We start from the raw sequence: 16,241 nt of genomic DNA, 5'->3' as shown, positions 1-16,241 counted from the left end.
TCCACTGTAGATCACAATGTGTGTTTGTTGTTGCAATGACTGCGTTGACTAAAATTTGTTTTTCAGGTTTATGGAGATTTTCTTCTTTCAGATTATTTTTCATTTCTCCAAAGTTGCCCACAGCAGCTTTTAGATGGGGGAGAACTGTCTTTGTCCATTATGATTTAAATTAAACCACTATGCTGTTCAATTTTAAAACCACTTCAACAGACTAGAAAACAGCAGTTTGTTGTTAAATGATTAAAACAAAGGCACACACACACATCGGGATGAATAAGTTAATCATAAATTAGAATAAGTTGATGACAAATGTTTAACTAACGTTTTTAGTTGTAACTGTTTTGCACCAAAATTAAAATGACTGAAATCACTCTCTATTCACTATATAGTGCACTATATTTAACCTCTGCCATTTTATTTGAGTGTCCAAAGTCTGCATCTAAATGTATTCACTATAAAGTGCCTCCACAATTCTCACAATGGAACAAAAAAAACGCCTGTCCACAACACAATGCCTAAATTATCGTTGTGTGATTCTACAACTGTAAATGATGACAAAAAATGACAATGATTCATAATTCTTAAGTGTCAGAAATCTAAATTTACTGCTCACTATAGAGCAAACTACTGAGTGTCTATTATATAGGGCGTGGTGAATGGGTGAGCGAGGGGGGCCGGGTTTTGGACACAGCCTCAACCTTTTCTCACAGCAGACATTTTGGCTCGTCAAGGAAGCGCAGGTGTCACCATTAACTTTAATGATGTGTCTCATTAGTCACATCATAGAGACAGCATACACAAAGTATGTAAAGTCTTTAAGTTCTTAGTGACTACGAACTAGTTTCAAACTAGTGATTTACTAAGTCAGCTTGCACCATTAAAACTTAAGAAACGTCTTAGCTAGTAAACGCTTTAGTAATGTGTAAATCAGTTGCTAGGAAACAGGAACACTGTACCATCACATAACTTCCAAAAATAACAGTTTTAGGGGCCAAAAGATAAGATAAACATAACTGCCAATTGTGAATGTAAGTCTGACTTTATTTTATTTGTATGCGCATAAAGGGAAAAGTATGATAATGCTAATCTAACAGCCATTATTTTGTCAGGTAGTCTAATATTATAAGGATGACATTTTGTAATTTGAGATATATTGTGTTTTTCTATCAAATGTAAAGTGTCAGGTCAAATACGTCGACAGTATTCCATATTGCCTCTTTTACTCTTCAGTCTAAATAGACTGCACTCTTTTAATTTAGTGATGCCTACATCTAAACTCAGTTAACACTTAAACTAAACAAAGTTTTAATTCACAAACAGCTGGTGCAACCGTCTTCAGGACCCAGTTACAAGAAAAACCTAAATGGAGTGCAGCTGATATTAATGTGATTAGTTACACCTGTGTTTGAGAAGCCAGAATTTCCACAAAGAGAAAGGTCTGTTGCCATTTGGGATTTACCTGGTGTAATCTTAGAACTAGTATGGCTTAAATAAATCAGTTCTCACAACATTCTTCTATCCATATGCTAAAATATTAAGATATTTTGATTAGTTATGGTGAAATTCCCTTTTTGATTTCTTGCTCTAATTGCAGTGCTTTCCCCCTTTTTTTTACATTTGACCACAGTTGTTTATGCAACTCTTTTCATTTTTTTTATTGCTCTTCTTATTAATAATTATGAGTTAGAATACTTACGCCATTGAGATGACCATGAAATCCAGCCAGTTCCATGGGTCTCTGAGAAATGTGAACCCATCTATAGCGAAGCCTCGAGCAACAATTTTTGTGAGTGACTCAAACGTATAGATACCTGTGAAAGTGTACCTTGAAAAAAAAAAAAAAAAAAAAAAAAAAAAGAGAGAGAAAACGGTAAAACGGTGACAGACACAATAAATGGGGATAACATTGGTGAGAAGAAGTACAGACGTGTACTTACTCTACTTGTTTGGACCACTCTGGGGGGTCACTAAATGTCATGAATATACAGTTGGTCAAAATCGTACACATGATGATCATGCTGAATAACGTGAGGAGACAGACGTTAAGGAAAGTTTGAACAGCGTTAGCCATAACATCTCACACATTCAAACAACATTTAATACAGAAACAACTGAAATAAAGCTTTAGTATTGAAGTAAAGCTCAAAGAGAAGGGGGGGGGGGGGGGTAGTGGGAAGACAGTGATTTAGTGCTTACAGTGCATTTCAAGTTCACTTACTTTTAACTGACCATTTGTCACATAAGCAGAAAAAACAAACCATGTTTACAATACTGCAACATCTGTTTTCATCCACTGTAAAGCACAGAAAATCAATCTCTCCAGTTGAAAGGATATGAATGTATCAAAATCTTAATAGCTATTCGCCTAAGTAAATTAAAAGGGCTTAAGATGTACAAGGAGGGCGTGGCACTGAAGCGGAAGATTGTTTTCCCTTTGTTTATCACTATAAATGTCTGTGGAGAGAGAGAGAGAGAGAGAGACAGAGAGACAGAGAAAGACAGTTAGATCATTTGCAGAAAATATATGGTGCATATTAATTAGTACAGGGTCTACAAACCTTTGCTCTACCTCATTTAAAAAAAAGAGGGAGATGACTGTAGCTTGACTGCTGATTAGTTGATGTGAGTCCTGAGTTTACCTCTGAGTCACGGGGCACTGCTGCATTGGTTTCCCCTGCAACTATAGGGCTACTTCTCACAATACAGGTGATACTGAAATCCTTTTGAATGTGGCTTTTTAATAGGAGTCCTCACAATGTGGCCACTTTACCCATTTGTCACTTCAACAGTGAGTGATGTACTTTGGATTGTCATGGCCTTGCGGTATACAAAGCACAGAGAATAAAAAGAGTATAGTAAAAGGTATAGAAAAGGGCACATAGTCAGTGGTTTTACTCCTCTGACATCACTCCCTCTGTGTCACCCGAGAGCCAGAGGTACAGTCAACACCTCTGTCCTGCTTGCATCAGACAGAGCCTCAGTCCTGGGGAGCTTTCATCATGACAGCAGCAGCAGACAGGCGCATGTGAGGCTCTCCCCTCGCCGTGGCCAAATGACTCTCTTCTCCCCAGGTTTAAAGCTCTTACTGGAAGAGAACCGCAAATGCTGTCATCGATCAGGGGAAGATCTGCTGACTCTAGGCTCTCAACAACCACTCCCCACCCATAAACAGCAGTGGGCCAAGTGGGGCTGGGCACTGGGGTGAGGCAGCAGCCTCTGTGTTTAAGTGAGTGTGTGTTTGTGTGTGCACACCTGTGTGTGCTTGTGGGTGTTTTTGAATAAAGACAATGTGGGGTCAGAGTGAGACGTATGAGCATTATTTACAAACAGAAAGATTACTGGGATACAATATTTACAGCTAGCTTATAACCAATGTCTCCAGTTTCCTTTTACACTTAAATGCATCACAGTTTAGAAGCTGGTTCACTGACAATTTGCAAATGTGGGTTGTTGTTTTTTGTTTTTTACCTCCTTTAACGCATTCCACTTGTGTATTTATGACACCACTGACCATGTTGGCCACCAGTATTTACAGAAAACATGTCTATGTGTAACCAGAACAATGAAGATGTCAATTCATGATCACAAACTTTAACAATTTATATAAATTTGAATTCAAGATGTTAATTTCCTTTGCAGTCAACATTAAGCAATAAACAATTCTTGTGGTTGGTTGATATGAAGGCAGTTTACAGCCTCTGTTAACTGGGGGAAAAATATATTCAATTTAATTAAACTGCACTTAAATTTACAAATAATAAAGCTGTCAAAATCATGTGCACCAGACAGCATGCATTCAACCACAGCAGAGCATAAACCCAACTAGTTTACTTTCAGGATTATAATAATCACTGCACTCGCAAATGATAACTCACTTGTGGACAAACTCGTGGTGTGAACCACACACACGTGGTTTACACCACGGGAAACACTAGAAAGAAATGGTGAGGCAACCAGAAATGTCCTGAGACAAGTGGTGTCCTCAAATTAAATTAAATTAAAAATAGCGTCTGCAGTCTGGGGAAAGACAAGATGTATTCTCTGCATCAGAATGCTCCTCACTCTCTCTCTCTCTCTCTCTCTCTCTCTCTCTCTCCCTTTGCCTCTTTTTCGCCTATGAAGCATCTGCACTACTTAAAAAATCCTCTCACTATTCTTCCTGTCACAAGGTGAAAATAATTATCTATACTTCATCAACACACAGGATCTACAGTCATGTCCAAAGGGTGAATCTTTCTCTCAAACCAAGTGTTTGCTGACCAAGCAAATAGAAAATGTAGATGGAAGGAGAGGGTGTAAAATTAGCAATATCTCGTTAACAGCTACAGATGCCCTGCAAGCCTATGAACCTATGTTCCTTCTGCAATCATGGATAAATCCTGTAGATTTATTGGTTTTTGAAAACTTAAGAGCTGTAGACAATCTCGCATACAGGTACACATATCTCTGCTTTGTCCTTACTGAGTTGGAATCGACATTTTCATAAGGATTCACAAATTCACTACAAAAAACGCTTCCGGTACTCAATGAATTGGGTCGATTTGGAGACAGAAAAATGTGCTGTTGACGCAAACTTGGCAAAGTGGCACAACTACAACAAGGGATGCAAAGGACAGGTAATTTCCTTAATTGATCTCCAGCCACATTAATGTATAATCAATCAATCACTGAAGCTTATAAAATACAAAATGCGTGCTTCATTCACTAAAAGCTTCACTGTCATTGGCTATTTTCACAGCCAAACTATATAAACACAAGTAAATGATTTGCGCCATAAATAAAATGTAATAATGCCAAAATTTTAATCAATACACATAATAAGTTTGTGCAACTTTACTAGAGGACTTATTTCAATTTCAGAATAGAAGCAAAACTCTGTGGTCAGAGGTGAGTCATATGAGCAGTCTGTTAACTGCTGAGCCACAGTGAACTGGATAAATGATCAGCCTCAACAGGCGCCACAGGCACTTAATGCAGTTTAGATTAACTGAAAACTCCAACATGTCATCAAGGTAAGCAGCACATTTACTGTGCTGTTCCTAATTTACCAGATAAACTTAATGTGACGTTCGTTGACAGACACTGAATACCAAGTCATTGAACTGAAAGGTTTGTTTTTCACAAAACATATCAACCATGTAGTGCACTACTATGCTTGGTAAATTGAGGATGAATTGCATCTCTTCACAGGAACGAGCATACAATCACACACAGAGTGACAGGCTACCATGGCTCACAAAACACTGTGTACGTCAAATACAGTGCATGTAACGCATGAGAAAACATCCACATATCACTGCTACAATGATCTATCCACATAATTGCATATTTGAGTGCATACAATTCATACATACTTACAAATATGCACAAACACACATACAATTCAGCAGAGTGAGCTTCGCTGTAAGGATAAGCCTTATTTGCTGCAAAGCTGGTGAGGTGAAATGTTCCTAATTCTCAACAGAGCGTTAAAGAAAAAGGCACATATGCAAGAATTAGGAGGCAGAATGCAGCTGCAAGGACAGTGTGTGTGTGTGTGTGTGTGTGTGTCTGTGTCTGTGTGGGTGAGGAGGAAGAATAGTGGAGCAGGGATATGTAGAGGGGCTTGCAGGGGTATGGGACAGCAGCAAAGAGAGCTGAAGAGAAAGAGGGAGAGAGAGAGAGATGAGGGGGTGGAGGGGTGGAGGGGGAGTGATGCAGAAAAGAAAGCCAGAGAGCTGCAGAGGGGAGAGAGCCAAACCTGAGATGGATGGGTAGACGGAGGGAGGAGGAGGAGGAGGAGGAGGAGGACGAATGGGTAGGCATGCAGCAGAGAGAGAGAAACTGAGAATGAGATGGAGAGGTGGGGGGGGGGGCAGAGAAAGAGAAGGAGGACTGAGTGAGATCTGAGCTGGGATACAACAGAGACAAAATCATGAGGAAGGGGTGTTGTACTTCTCTTAATCATCACACTACCCCAGTCTGACACCGACCAGTCTATTACTACATAAAACTGTAGATTTGGTCTTTCTAATCAACTGCTTCCAGCTTCTCAAATGTGTGAATTTGCTTCTTTTCCCATTTATATGATTTTAAATTAAATACCTTTGGGTTTTAGATTGTTGCTTGGACTATAAACAAGCAATTTCAAGGTGTCACCTTGGGATATAGGGAAGCTGTGATGGGCATTAATCACTATTTCATAATATTTCATAGACTAAACAAGGAATCGATTGATAGTAGAAATAATGAAAACAATCTTTAGTTGCAGCTCTAAATGTCCTTCACAAGCTCCAATTAAGAACTTGCAAGTTTTTTTAAAAACATGTCGATTCAAAGGCCTCTTCATAGAATTAGAAAAAAATGCACTGGAAATAGTCAGAATTAGCTGAATTGGGGCCCATTTTGTATTGACAAAGTGCATCTTGATTCAATTTTTAGAGAAGCAAAAATACGTCACATTGTTCATTCTGATACTTTGATGCTTTGTGACAAAACAGCACAGATCTCATGAGGAGCTTTAATTTCATATCTGTTAAGCATAATAGCCTGAAACCCAACTCGTATACGTGTGTTTGAGCTCGCTGCAGTGACGACTTTGCCAGCAATATCTCACCTAAATATGTTAAGTAATTCCCTGAAAATTATCCCATATGAAAAAAATGCGTCATCCTACTTCTCTACCTGTCTGCTGTGCTGCAAAACCCCACGTTCTACCCCTTACCCCACCCTCCTTCTTTATACCAACCTGGCTAGCAGTGGAAGCACACTCAACCCCCTCCACCCCCATCCCTTCCTCACTCAGCTCAGTACAGGAGGATGCTGTGTCATCAGAGACTGAGGACTCAGACAGAGCACTAAAGCCTGGCCCTCGCTCTAATTTACTACACCCTAAAAAAACAAGAACGACGGGGGGGCGGGAGGGGGGGGGGCAGTGGAAGGGAGAAGGAAAAGGAGAGTAATCAGACAGCGACACACACCCACACGATTGGACACAGAGATAGTGGGATAGGGGACATAATGTAATGGTGTGTGCAATGCTACATGCTGAGATTCAGAGGCTACTATAGCTTTAGCCGTGAGCTCTCCTTGTGTGCTCACTAGAGGCTGCTGCTCTGCAGAAGCCTGGGCAGAAAAGACTGGTCTGCTGCACAGTGTTGTTATAGCACCGCAACAGGAAGAGAATAAAGCTTCTGCATCAATAAAACCTTAAAGATGTTCAAACTACTTTTTATACATACTGTACAACAGCCAAAATGAGCTGAATCATCTTAACTTCATGTCCATATATATCGAAATCCTCCTCCTACACATAAACACAAAGCTTGTGCACGTGGACGGTGCCAGCTAAAACACTAGTACGCCCTCCATCCATCCTGTCCAGCCTTTTCCTGTACGACTACAGCAGCTTTTACGTTACCTAATCACATCAGACGTTTGAAAAGCCAAAGCAGTCCTCTCCCCATCACAGGGGAAAACAAGAACTGCAACGCTGCATTTCTCTTCCTCACCACTGCCCCCTCTTCCTCTCTTTGATGCATGAGTGCTGTGATCAGGTTTCCTGCAGCTGACGGTAACACACACACACACACACATACTTAGACACACTCATTGACATACAGTGCAATGGTAAGCGATAGGATGACTGTCGGTCGAGTAGAGGAGATGAGCAGCCTGGAAAGGTGAGGACACAAACAGCAGGAGGAGGACTGGACACTAATCGTGAATATACAGGGAGGCACTTTCTTAGGTGTGATCATGGACAGATACATTAGTGGATTAGGTAAATGATTGATATGAATGATAGTGAGATGGTGATGCAAGATGAGGTTTTAGCCTGTGACTCTTATTGAACTTGCTGACACACCACGTGTACGGGTATGATGAAGTTCGCAGATCTTGACTAAGCAGGATGAAGAGAAGTCAGAGCCTGTATTGATACATATAGATGTAGCCCAATAGTTAGATAAGCAATATAGCTGGCAGTGCAGGAAATTCCCTGAAAACAAGCCCTTTAGCAAGGCACCTTAGCCACAACTACACTGCAACTACGCTCTATGGTCATGGATTTAATTCTATATTATTATCATGTGTAACAAAATTTTGGTGACATGTTTTTACATCACTTATGAATCTAATCCCAACACTCATCATATAGGGATGTTGGCACAACATATCTGAATGTACCTGCATCAATTATCAAACAATGATTCATTTGGATTTGGTTCCAACTAATGGTATATTCATTCATCTGTAAAACTGTGACCCCTGGCACACACATTGGTACATTCTGACCAAAAATAATTTGTAAAATGACTTTTCCTATGTAGATGAACATTTTTTTGTTTTCAGGCATAACACTGTCATATCTATAATGTAGATTTGATCATATTTCACAACTCTTGCCAATAACAATCTGAGAAAAAACGATGAACCAGAGGTCTATTATCCATGCATTTCAGAGGCACTGGACAGCTAGGACATGCAAATGTAGTGTCAGCCATTTAATACAACTACATCTACAAAGTAAATGTAGTTTAGTACCACTTTAGTAGTATTTTGATACTTTTAAAGCAAATAATGTGTTTATTTCATTATTTAAAATCAATAAGATGCGGTATTAAACCTAAATATATGAATTCAGATAGTTTACCAATCTTCAGATGAGAACCATTTTTGTTTAAAGGCTTTAAACAAACATTAACTCATAATCCAACACAGGATTTTAAATCCTGTGTCTTAGGTCCATGACAGATAACACGTGCATGAAATGAATCATCACAGAGTCCAAAGAGTTTAAGAAAATGAATGGCATGTTCAATACCGCCATGTAAATGTAAATGAGGATGAGAGGCACATTCAGAACGTCTAGGGGCTGAAAACAGGATGTTTCAGTACATTGTTTCTTACATAAACTATAACACACAGTGCTTTGAAGCTTTGCAATGTAACATACTGTACCTAAGTGCTGGAATACTTTGTGCCTGTTTACTTTTGTTTAGCATGTTTACTCATCTGGATGAGCTATGAATGAGATCTATGTTTTAGTACATAGAGCCTAAATTGCCCGTCTGTTGTACTCTAATCCTATTTTTCATATCAGCTTTTGCACATGTTCAAAAACCTTCGATGTCAGTAAGTCTGAAATGTCCTGTAAGGGCGGTAATTCTATGAAAGTGTGGATTTGCTTTGTACTATGCCCCCACTAACTTGTTAAGTAATAAGATCACTCCAGGAAATTGATTTTAGAAACAGAACACCTGTTTTTTTGTTTCACATCCACATATGAACGTACCCTAAGAAACCCTGACAGCATTGATCCACACTATTGTGTCTTATTGTGTCTTGTCCTGTATAATTTTCTCAATTTAGTCTTTGTGCAGATAACCTATATATATATATATATATATATATATATATATATATATATATATATATATATATATATACACACACACACACACACACACACACGCATATAACTGAGACAAAAACATCTTCTACTAGAGGTAAAGGAGGTATGAAAGTAGAGGCCATGATAAACAACTGCACAGAAACTCTCCTTCAATTGCCTAAGAAGTGGGGCAAGTGAGATGCCACAGAGGAAAATAAGGAATTGTGGCAGTATGCACTGGGCAATAAGCAAAGTTGGAAAGGATAATAAGACAAGAATGCAACCCTTCCTGTGGCAACAACTGAACTGGGGCTGTGGATCAATAGATCAGAAAAGGCACATACACTTGATAGTTCCATCCGCCCTATGAGGGAGTGCTGCTGGCTGAGCTGGCCAGTCCTGCTGACTGGGCTTCTTGCTGCTGTACAGGCTGCGGATTCTCTTACACATTATCACTGCCACCACACAGGAGACTGGCTACTCCACACCTCTACACAGATGAAGGTACTACCACACGCTGCTGCCCTCTCCTCTCCACTTCCTGTCCTCTCCTGCCATCTTCTGCCATCTCTCCTCCTCATCCCTCCTCTGCTACCACTGAGCTACAGTAATGGCGGAGCCAGGCTAGGAGTTTGGAGTGGTGTGGGCCTAAATAACCTTGAAGTCTAGTCGATAAAAAGTGCATAATTTGGGGATATAATCAGACAAACAATTGGACATGGTTTGTGTCATTTGCACATGTACCACATGCAGAAATTATGTGACTGTGTAGCATAGTTAAGGTGAAAAATCACATCATCTTGGATAATAATAAGATTATAGTGATATGACCTTCAACAATAGTATGTAATAACCTTTTTAGAGGTTTAGTGTTTTTTTTAGTTTTTAGTCTTTTTTTAAATATCCCTAAAGTACTGTGCAACACTGATACAGAATGTAACAAAAAAAAACACATAAGTTGTACAGAAAAAAACAGAGATGGGGTAAAGAGGCCATTACCTATGCCCTAATGAAAAACATGGGTTGCAGTGGAGAGAAAAAATACTTTCAGACCCCCATGTTGCTAGACAGTTTACCAGATTCACAAATAAAGTCATACCTTCCATTTTTATCCCCTTCATGCATTAACACTAATATAACAATAATTAAACAACACTGCACAAACCTTTATGAATGTTATCACTTCCACAGCGACCCTGCTGTGTTGCAGAAGCAAAGGAATGACATCCCTCTGTCTCAGTTGTGCTTTGATTGTACAGATGCACTCAAAAACTCACAGCCCTTGTACCATCTCTATGTGCACACTAATTATGTAGTGACTGTCTGTAAGTCCCTGTACCAGTGTTAAATGCCTCAAGGTCATCTTTGCTATTATGATATCCATGTCTCTGAAGTGAAAACAATGGATTGACCTGAGTATGTTATGACAGTGAATTTCATAAAAGACTGACAGTGTTCTAATGTTCTAACTATCTATAAACTATAATCTCTAATCCTCTATGAATATACATCTACAAACCTTTCAATGGGGAAGAAGCAAAGGCTTCTCCACTGTACAGAGTGTTTGTTTGGGGAAAGCTGGCCTGTGTGACAACTCACTTTCTTGTTCATATAGTATGGGTCCAAATCCTCCAACGGTGTTGCCACCATTCCATTAGGGACATCGCCGTAGATGAACGGCAGGCTCTTCCCAGCCTCCAGGTCACTATTGGGCTTGGGTTCATTGTCGTCAGATGTGTCGCGGTGACTACTGTCCGATCTGGGCTTGGGCGGTTGCTTGTTCTTCTCTTCTTTGATGCGCTTCTCGATATTAGCAAGCGTCTCCGGGGTAAACTTCTTGAAGCTGTCAGGTCCTGGGGGTGCAATAAGGGGTGCGGCCATGTTTTCATCCTGCAGCTATTTCCTCTTTATTTGTTTTCCATCCCAGACATCCAGCTCTGAGAAGAAGAGAACGACACACAGTGAGAGAGAAAGGGTGAAAGAGTATATTGAAAAAAATTAAAAAAAAAAAAAAAATGTTATCTAGTTTAGTTTTTTTTTTTTTTTTTTACACATATCACTTTGTTAATAACACTAGCCAGGCAAAGAAGGGTTATGGTTAAAAAACGTTGACAGATTTAGATTTTAGAGCTGAAAGAGAGATGTACACCAACTGCATCTCTTTTTCAGTGTCAGTGTTGCTCACAGACTAAAATTTACTAGTTCTGCCAGAGAAGGCAAACAAAGCAAAATTAAGCTGGTAAAGTGCAAACATTGGGAACATGGGCCAGTAAGCACTATTTTTGCTCTCTCCATCAACCTTATTGACCAAAGCATAGATCTTATATTCTCAAAAGCTAAACCCATGCACCCAGCACATAAAAGCACTGGATTCCTGTTTTCTCTGATCTTTGTGACCCCAAAAGCAACAAAACAGTGTCAAGTTTTCTCTCAAGTTGATGCTCACAAAGGATGTGCCCTTTATCCTACCAGGCACTCATCTGTCTGTCTATCTGTCCCCTGACATGACATTTTGTCTTTCCTTCTCACACATTTCATTTGTATCAATGTTCTAACTTCACCAAAAGGCAGCATTACAGATTTCCTTAAAGCTCTGTACTGTTGCTGTTAAGAATGAATCCGCCTGTAAGTATTGTTATTATTGTTTATCTTATTGAGAGCAGACAGCTACATCTGCAGATCTATGCAGCTTTCAGCTAATTGTTTTGGTTTGGAGGTTCCTGTGATTGAGTCCAAACAGCTCTCACTGATGATGGAAATAAAATAAGCAGGCACACGAGCTCACGCCAGCCTAATATACGCTGTCTGCCCAGTCCGAGATGACGAGGAGCTTAACAATCTTCAGCCAAGTAAGCAAACAAGGCACAGACATTTGTGCTAGATGTGTTAAGTGCTAACACATCAATCATAAGAACTTGCCTATTTGTTGTAAGTTTGTTTACTTCTTACATCATTATCCATTGATCTAAATTACAGAAGACAGATGGATGAATGTGACTGGGGCCGGTGGGAAAGACAGGAATAGGTGGGGTTTATTGCATAAGAATAATTCTAATATAGAGAAAAATCAAAACCTTTATTAAAATATTACTTGGCCCATATGTGCAGTGAAGCTCCAACACAGGCCACAGTGTGCACTCTGGTGTCTACATACTGTACTGACCAAAACAATGACTCTACACGGGACAATTTATAATTTATTAATTTTCAAATAACTAAACACCCTAAACTAACATGCTGAAGTGTGTCAAAAGATGCACCATGAATTGTTGCTGGGCTTGGTGGAAATTATTCAACCTCTGGAGCTCTGACTCATTGTTAAAACAGTGAGGTTGCCTACTGCATCTCTCCGAGGCTCGGATACATTTCACTCGGCTGATGCCTGAGCTGTTTGATACACTTTATATTTGACAGTCAAGTAGCAGTTCGGGTTATGAAAAATCAGACAGCAGTGTGTGAAGCAGAAACAATGGCAAAGGGTACAGACCTTCAAAAATGAATCAGAAAGAAGTCAGAAGAAATCCACGGGCAGAGAGAAAGATCCAACGGCCCGGTATCTTCGGATTCAAGTAACCCAACCTCGGCACAACCTCTAAGTCTCCTTCCACCAAAGCTACATCAATTGATCTACCTGCAAGGTGATTCAAACCGGGATGCAATAGCATGACCAGCAGTGCATGTGCTCTGTAGCTACACGCAACGCCTCAAATCTAAAAGCAGGCAGCACAACTGCGAGGCGACCAGGAGGAAACTGACTGAAATTCTGCAGATGTCCACTAACTCACTAGGTCATATGAGTAACACTGCATTGAAAAAAATGGATTCAAACATTTTAATTTAAAAAGACTGAGCGGGTAACTCAATTAAAGTGAGTCCCATTAGCGCACAACCCAAAACCCGCTCTCGCTTCAGTCAAATCCGTTATGAGTCAAGTGAGGGGGAAAAAAACCAGAAGGATGACAGAGAAAACTAACAACTCCGGCAGCCTCATCTGCCTCCCGAGGAAAAGATAAGCTGTCCTGTTCAGCAGCGTTTAGCAAACCGCTTTGACGCTGCGTCCTCTGTGCGGAGGAAAAGACATCCAGACGCGCCACGGCCCTCCGTCCTGGAAATTTAACAAAAAATATATTTTCTTCTCCTCTCTCCACTCACTGATGATGATCTGACATCTGACGGAGCTAATCGGACACCGCGGAGGAGGAGGATGAGGAGGAGGAGGAGGAGGAGGGGGTGTATGAAGGGGCGCTTGGATCGGGAGTCACATGGGCCGGTTAAAACTTAAAACATCCGTCATCTCCTGCCTGCAGTGATGTCTTAATGCTGCCTGTCACTAAATGCAGGATGCCGTATCTCAGTCCAAAATCCACAGCATCGATGAGGATGGGTGAGCCTAACAGGGCCCAAGTCCAGCATCGCTGATAGAATAACTTGGCTGCCAAATATTCAAGAGGCCTCAGATAACCCCGTATACCCCTAAACGGGTGGGGGCCACTTTCTTCATGCCTGAACGAGTCAATTTCAAGTAATTCCCTGACTGGAAATTTGGATTCGGATAATTCATTTTAAGAGAAGGAAAGACTTCAATTGTGGAGCATGTGACATTAGGCCACTATAAAGATAAACAGATAAAGAACACCTCTTTGAATTTCTCGGACCACCCGCTCCCCTTCATAATCTTATCATATTCATTGTCTGAAAGTGATTAGAGCCCATGTAGTCCTCAGTAAAGTCCACTGTTACATATTGAGGCGCGCCGCTGTCCTACACAGCCAAAGCCTAAAATACTGCAGTGTGGTTTATTGCTGCTATAGGCTCTAACTAACTAACTAGTAGGTCAGTTGAATGCACAAGTCATGTCCTGACAACTCACACCTGGTCTCGACTCAAAGCAGCCTATAGTCTTCATCACATCATCAGAACCCAATTTCATACCTAAGAAATTATTTACAGCCAAAAAAAAAAAAAAAAAAAAGGAGAAACAAAACGGCCTCAAGGCTATACCACACCCGTACAGATAATGTCTAGGCGACAAGCATCGAGAGGCTCCATATGATGCAGGTCTACACAGTAACAACATGACGGGGAAACTGTTTTTAATGGGAGCGTGAAAAAGACTAGAAAAGGGTGCCGCGGCCCCCTTTGAGGACTGCCAAACTAAAGACGCACCTACCTCCTCACGCAATACAGTCTCCAAAGAGAGGGGGAGAGAGAGGGAGAGAGGAGGGGAGGGGAGGGGAGGGGAGGGGGGGGCACAGAGGTGGAGTGTGGGGGTGGGGGAATAAAACTATCATAGTTATAAAATAATGGTGGCGAAAAAAAAAAACAGGCTACCTAGAATTATTCTGCAAGCGACGCATTATTGGTGTAGTTGGAGCATACAGGATAGTTATTGTCGCCACTCAGAGAAGTTTGACGTGATCTCACTTCTACATCCCATATGCGTATGTTTCACATTCTGACACACTGAAATGTCATTCCTTCCAGCGGCAGGCCAACACCCCAAATAACCTGCTGTCTCCCCCTTTTTTCCATCCACGTCGCATCACAAAATCCACGTTACCCCCCTTTTTCAAAAACATCACATTTTCCCCACTTCTAACTGGTGCCTCGCATACATGTTTGTCCATGTACTGGCAAGGAGCCCTCCACAGACGCTAGGAAAAGATGCTGAGAGAGGGACCGCTCTGCGGCACTGGGATGCAGTCAGTCGACAAAGTGGGACTGCGAGCCATCCACCGACAAAAATATCAGGCAAAGCAGAAAACATATTGTCTACTTACTTTTTCTCGCATTAACAGAAATCCAGACAGCTGTCACTGAACTGCAGATGTAGGAAAGAGTCGGGAGTAACTGCGGCTGTCGCCATATTGTTGCTTCTATCTTCCTTCCCAGTGCGTGCGGCTACCCTGCATAATTGATGACTCTCAGCAAATTGTTAGGGAGTGTCGGTAAATGCCTTCAGTTTCAATAACGGACAAGAGACCGCAGCACCGTAAGCAAAAAAAGAGGGGGGGTGGGGTGGGGGGGGAACACTGTTCATGTAACAGCAGTCATTGACATTCGGGTTATTGGCAACATAGCTACGTTTATTTTGATCTCTTGTGTACGTGGCTCCTGAAATTACAGTTTGATAAGAAATTTGGGCCATTTTACACCAAAATTCATCCTGAGGTTTTTTTTAATGTTTATTTAGCATACAAACAAATGAAGAAGTTGTGTTGCTTATTCTTGAGTAAAAAAAAATCTAGTTAGAATGGACCTACAAGTCAATAATTTATCAATGTGTGACTTTTAAGCTACCAGTGGCAAACATAATTCTTTCATAAAAAGTTTCACCATGTTAAACCACAGTATATTTATATGGCCTTAACTCTATTTGTTGCACATATATTTTTTGTTTTAAATATAAGCATATAGGCCATTTTCATAAAAGAAATATTGACTTGTCATAGTAGAAAAACCACAGTAGCATTAATGATGGCTCTGTTGTGTTCAAGTGTCCCAGGAAGCCATGACAGTGTGACAGTGGGCCAATATGCATAATACCAGGACCCTGAAACCACAGCGGCTAAATGTAATTCAGCCATCATTCATCATGTGAAAACGATCCACATTGCACAACCCAGGTTTAAAATTCTGAGCCCAGTTCTGTAAAAGTTCAATCTGACTTTCATTAAATATAGTAAGAAATCAAACTGTGACACAGGCAAAATGCATAAAGATCACACTGTGATTCCAAAGATGTTGGTTATTTAATGGTTCGCAGTTGGCTAAATGGTACTGTATGGAGCCGTCGCAATTCTACAAACAACTTGAACTTCTGACCAGTTTCTGGTTCTAAAGAAATATTAGTGCTTCCACATACAGT

At 40.6% G+C, this 16,241-nt stretch overlaps 1 protein-coding gene across 6 annotated transcripts in view; it reads right to left on the bottom strand.

The window, feature by feature from the left end:
- Positions 1-16,241, bottom strand: part of scn8ab (sodium channel, voltage gated, type VIII, alpha subunit b) — a 55,746-nt gene that overhangs the window by 36,828 nt on the left and 2,677 nt on the right. For 4 of the 6 annotated variants that reach the window (XM_067587538.1, XM_067587540.1, XM_067587537.1 and 1 more), the window contains exons 1-2: positions 1,938-2,080; positions 1,697-1,825 (exon numbers count right to left, since the gene is read on the bottom strand). In XM_067587538.1, coding sequence (XP_067443639.1) covers positions 1,697-1,825; positions 1,938-2,071 — 263 coding nt within the window. In that variant the 5' untranslated portion in view covers positions 2,072-2,080. Of the gene's footprint in view, positions 1-1,696; positions 1,826-1,937; positions 2,081-2,335; positions 2,455-10,972; positions 11,311-16,241 lie in introns of those variants that run through there. The other 2 variants (XM_067587542.1, XM_067587541.1) reach the window with 2 other exon arrangements.

The sequence above is a fragment of the Thunnus thynnus genome, chromosome 4, assembly GCF_963924715.1.
Source record: "Thunnus thynnus chromosome 4, fThuThy2.1, whole genome shotgun sequence".
Lineage (NCBI taxonomy): Eukaryota > Metazoa > Chordata > Actinopteri > Scombriformes > Scombridae > Thunnus > Thunnus thynnus.
This window is presented reverse-complemented; position numbering and strand designations above follow the sequence as displayed.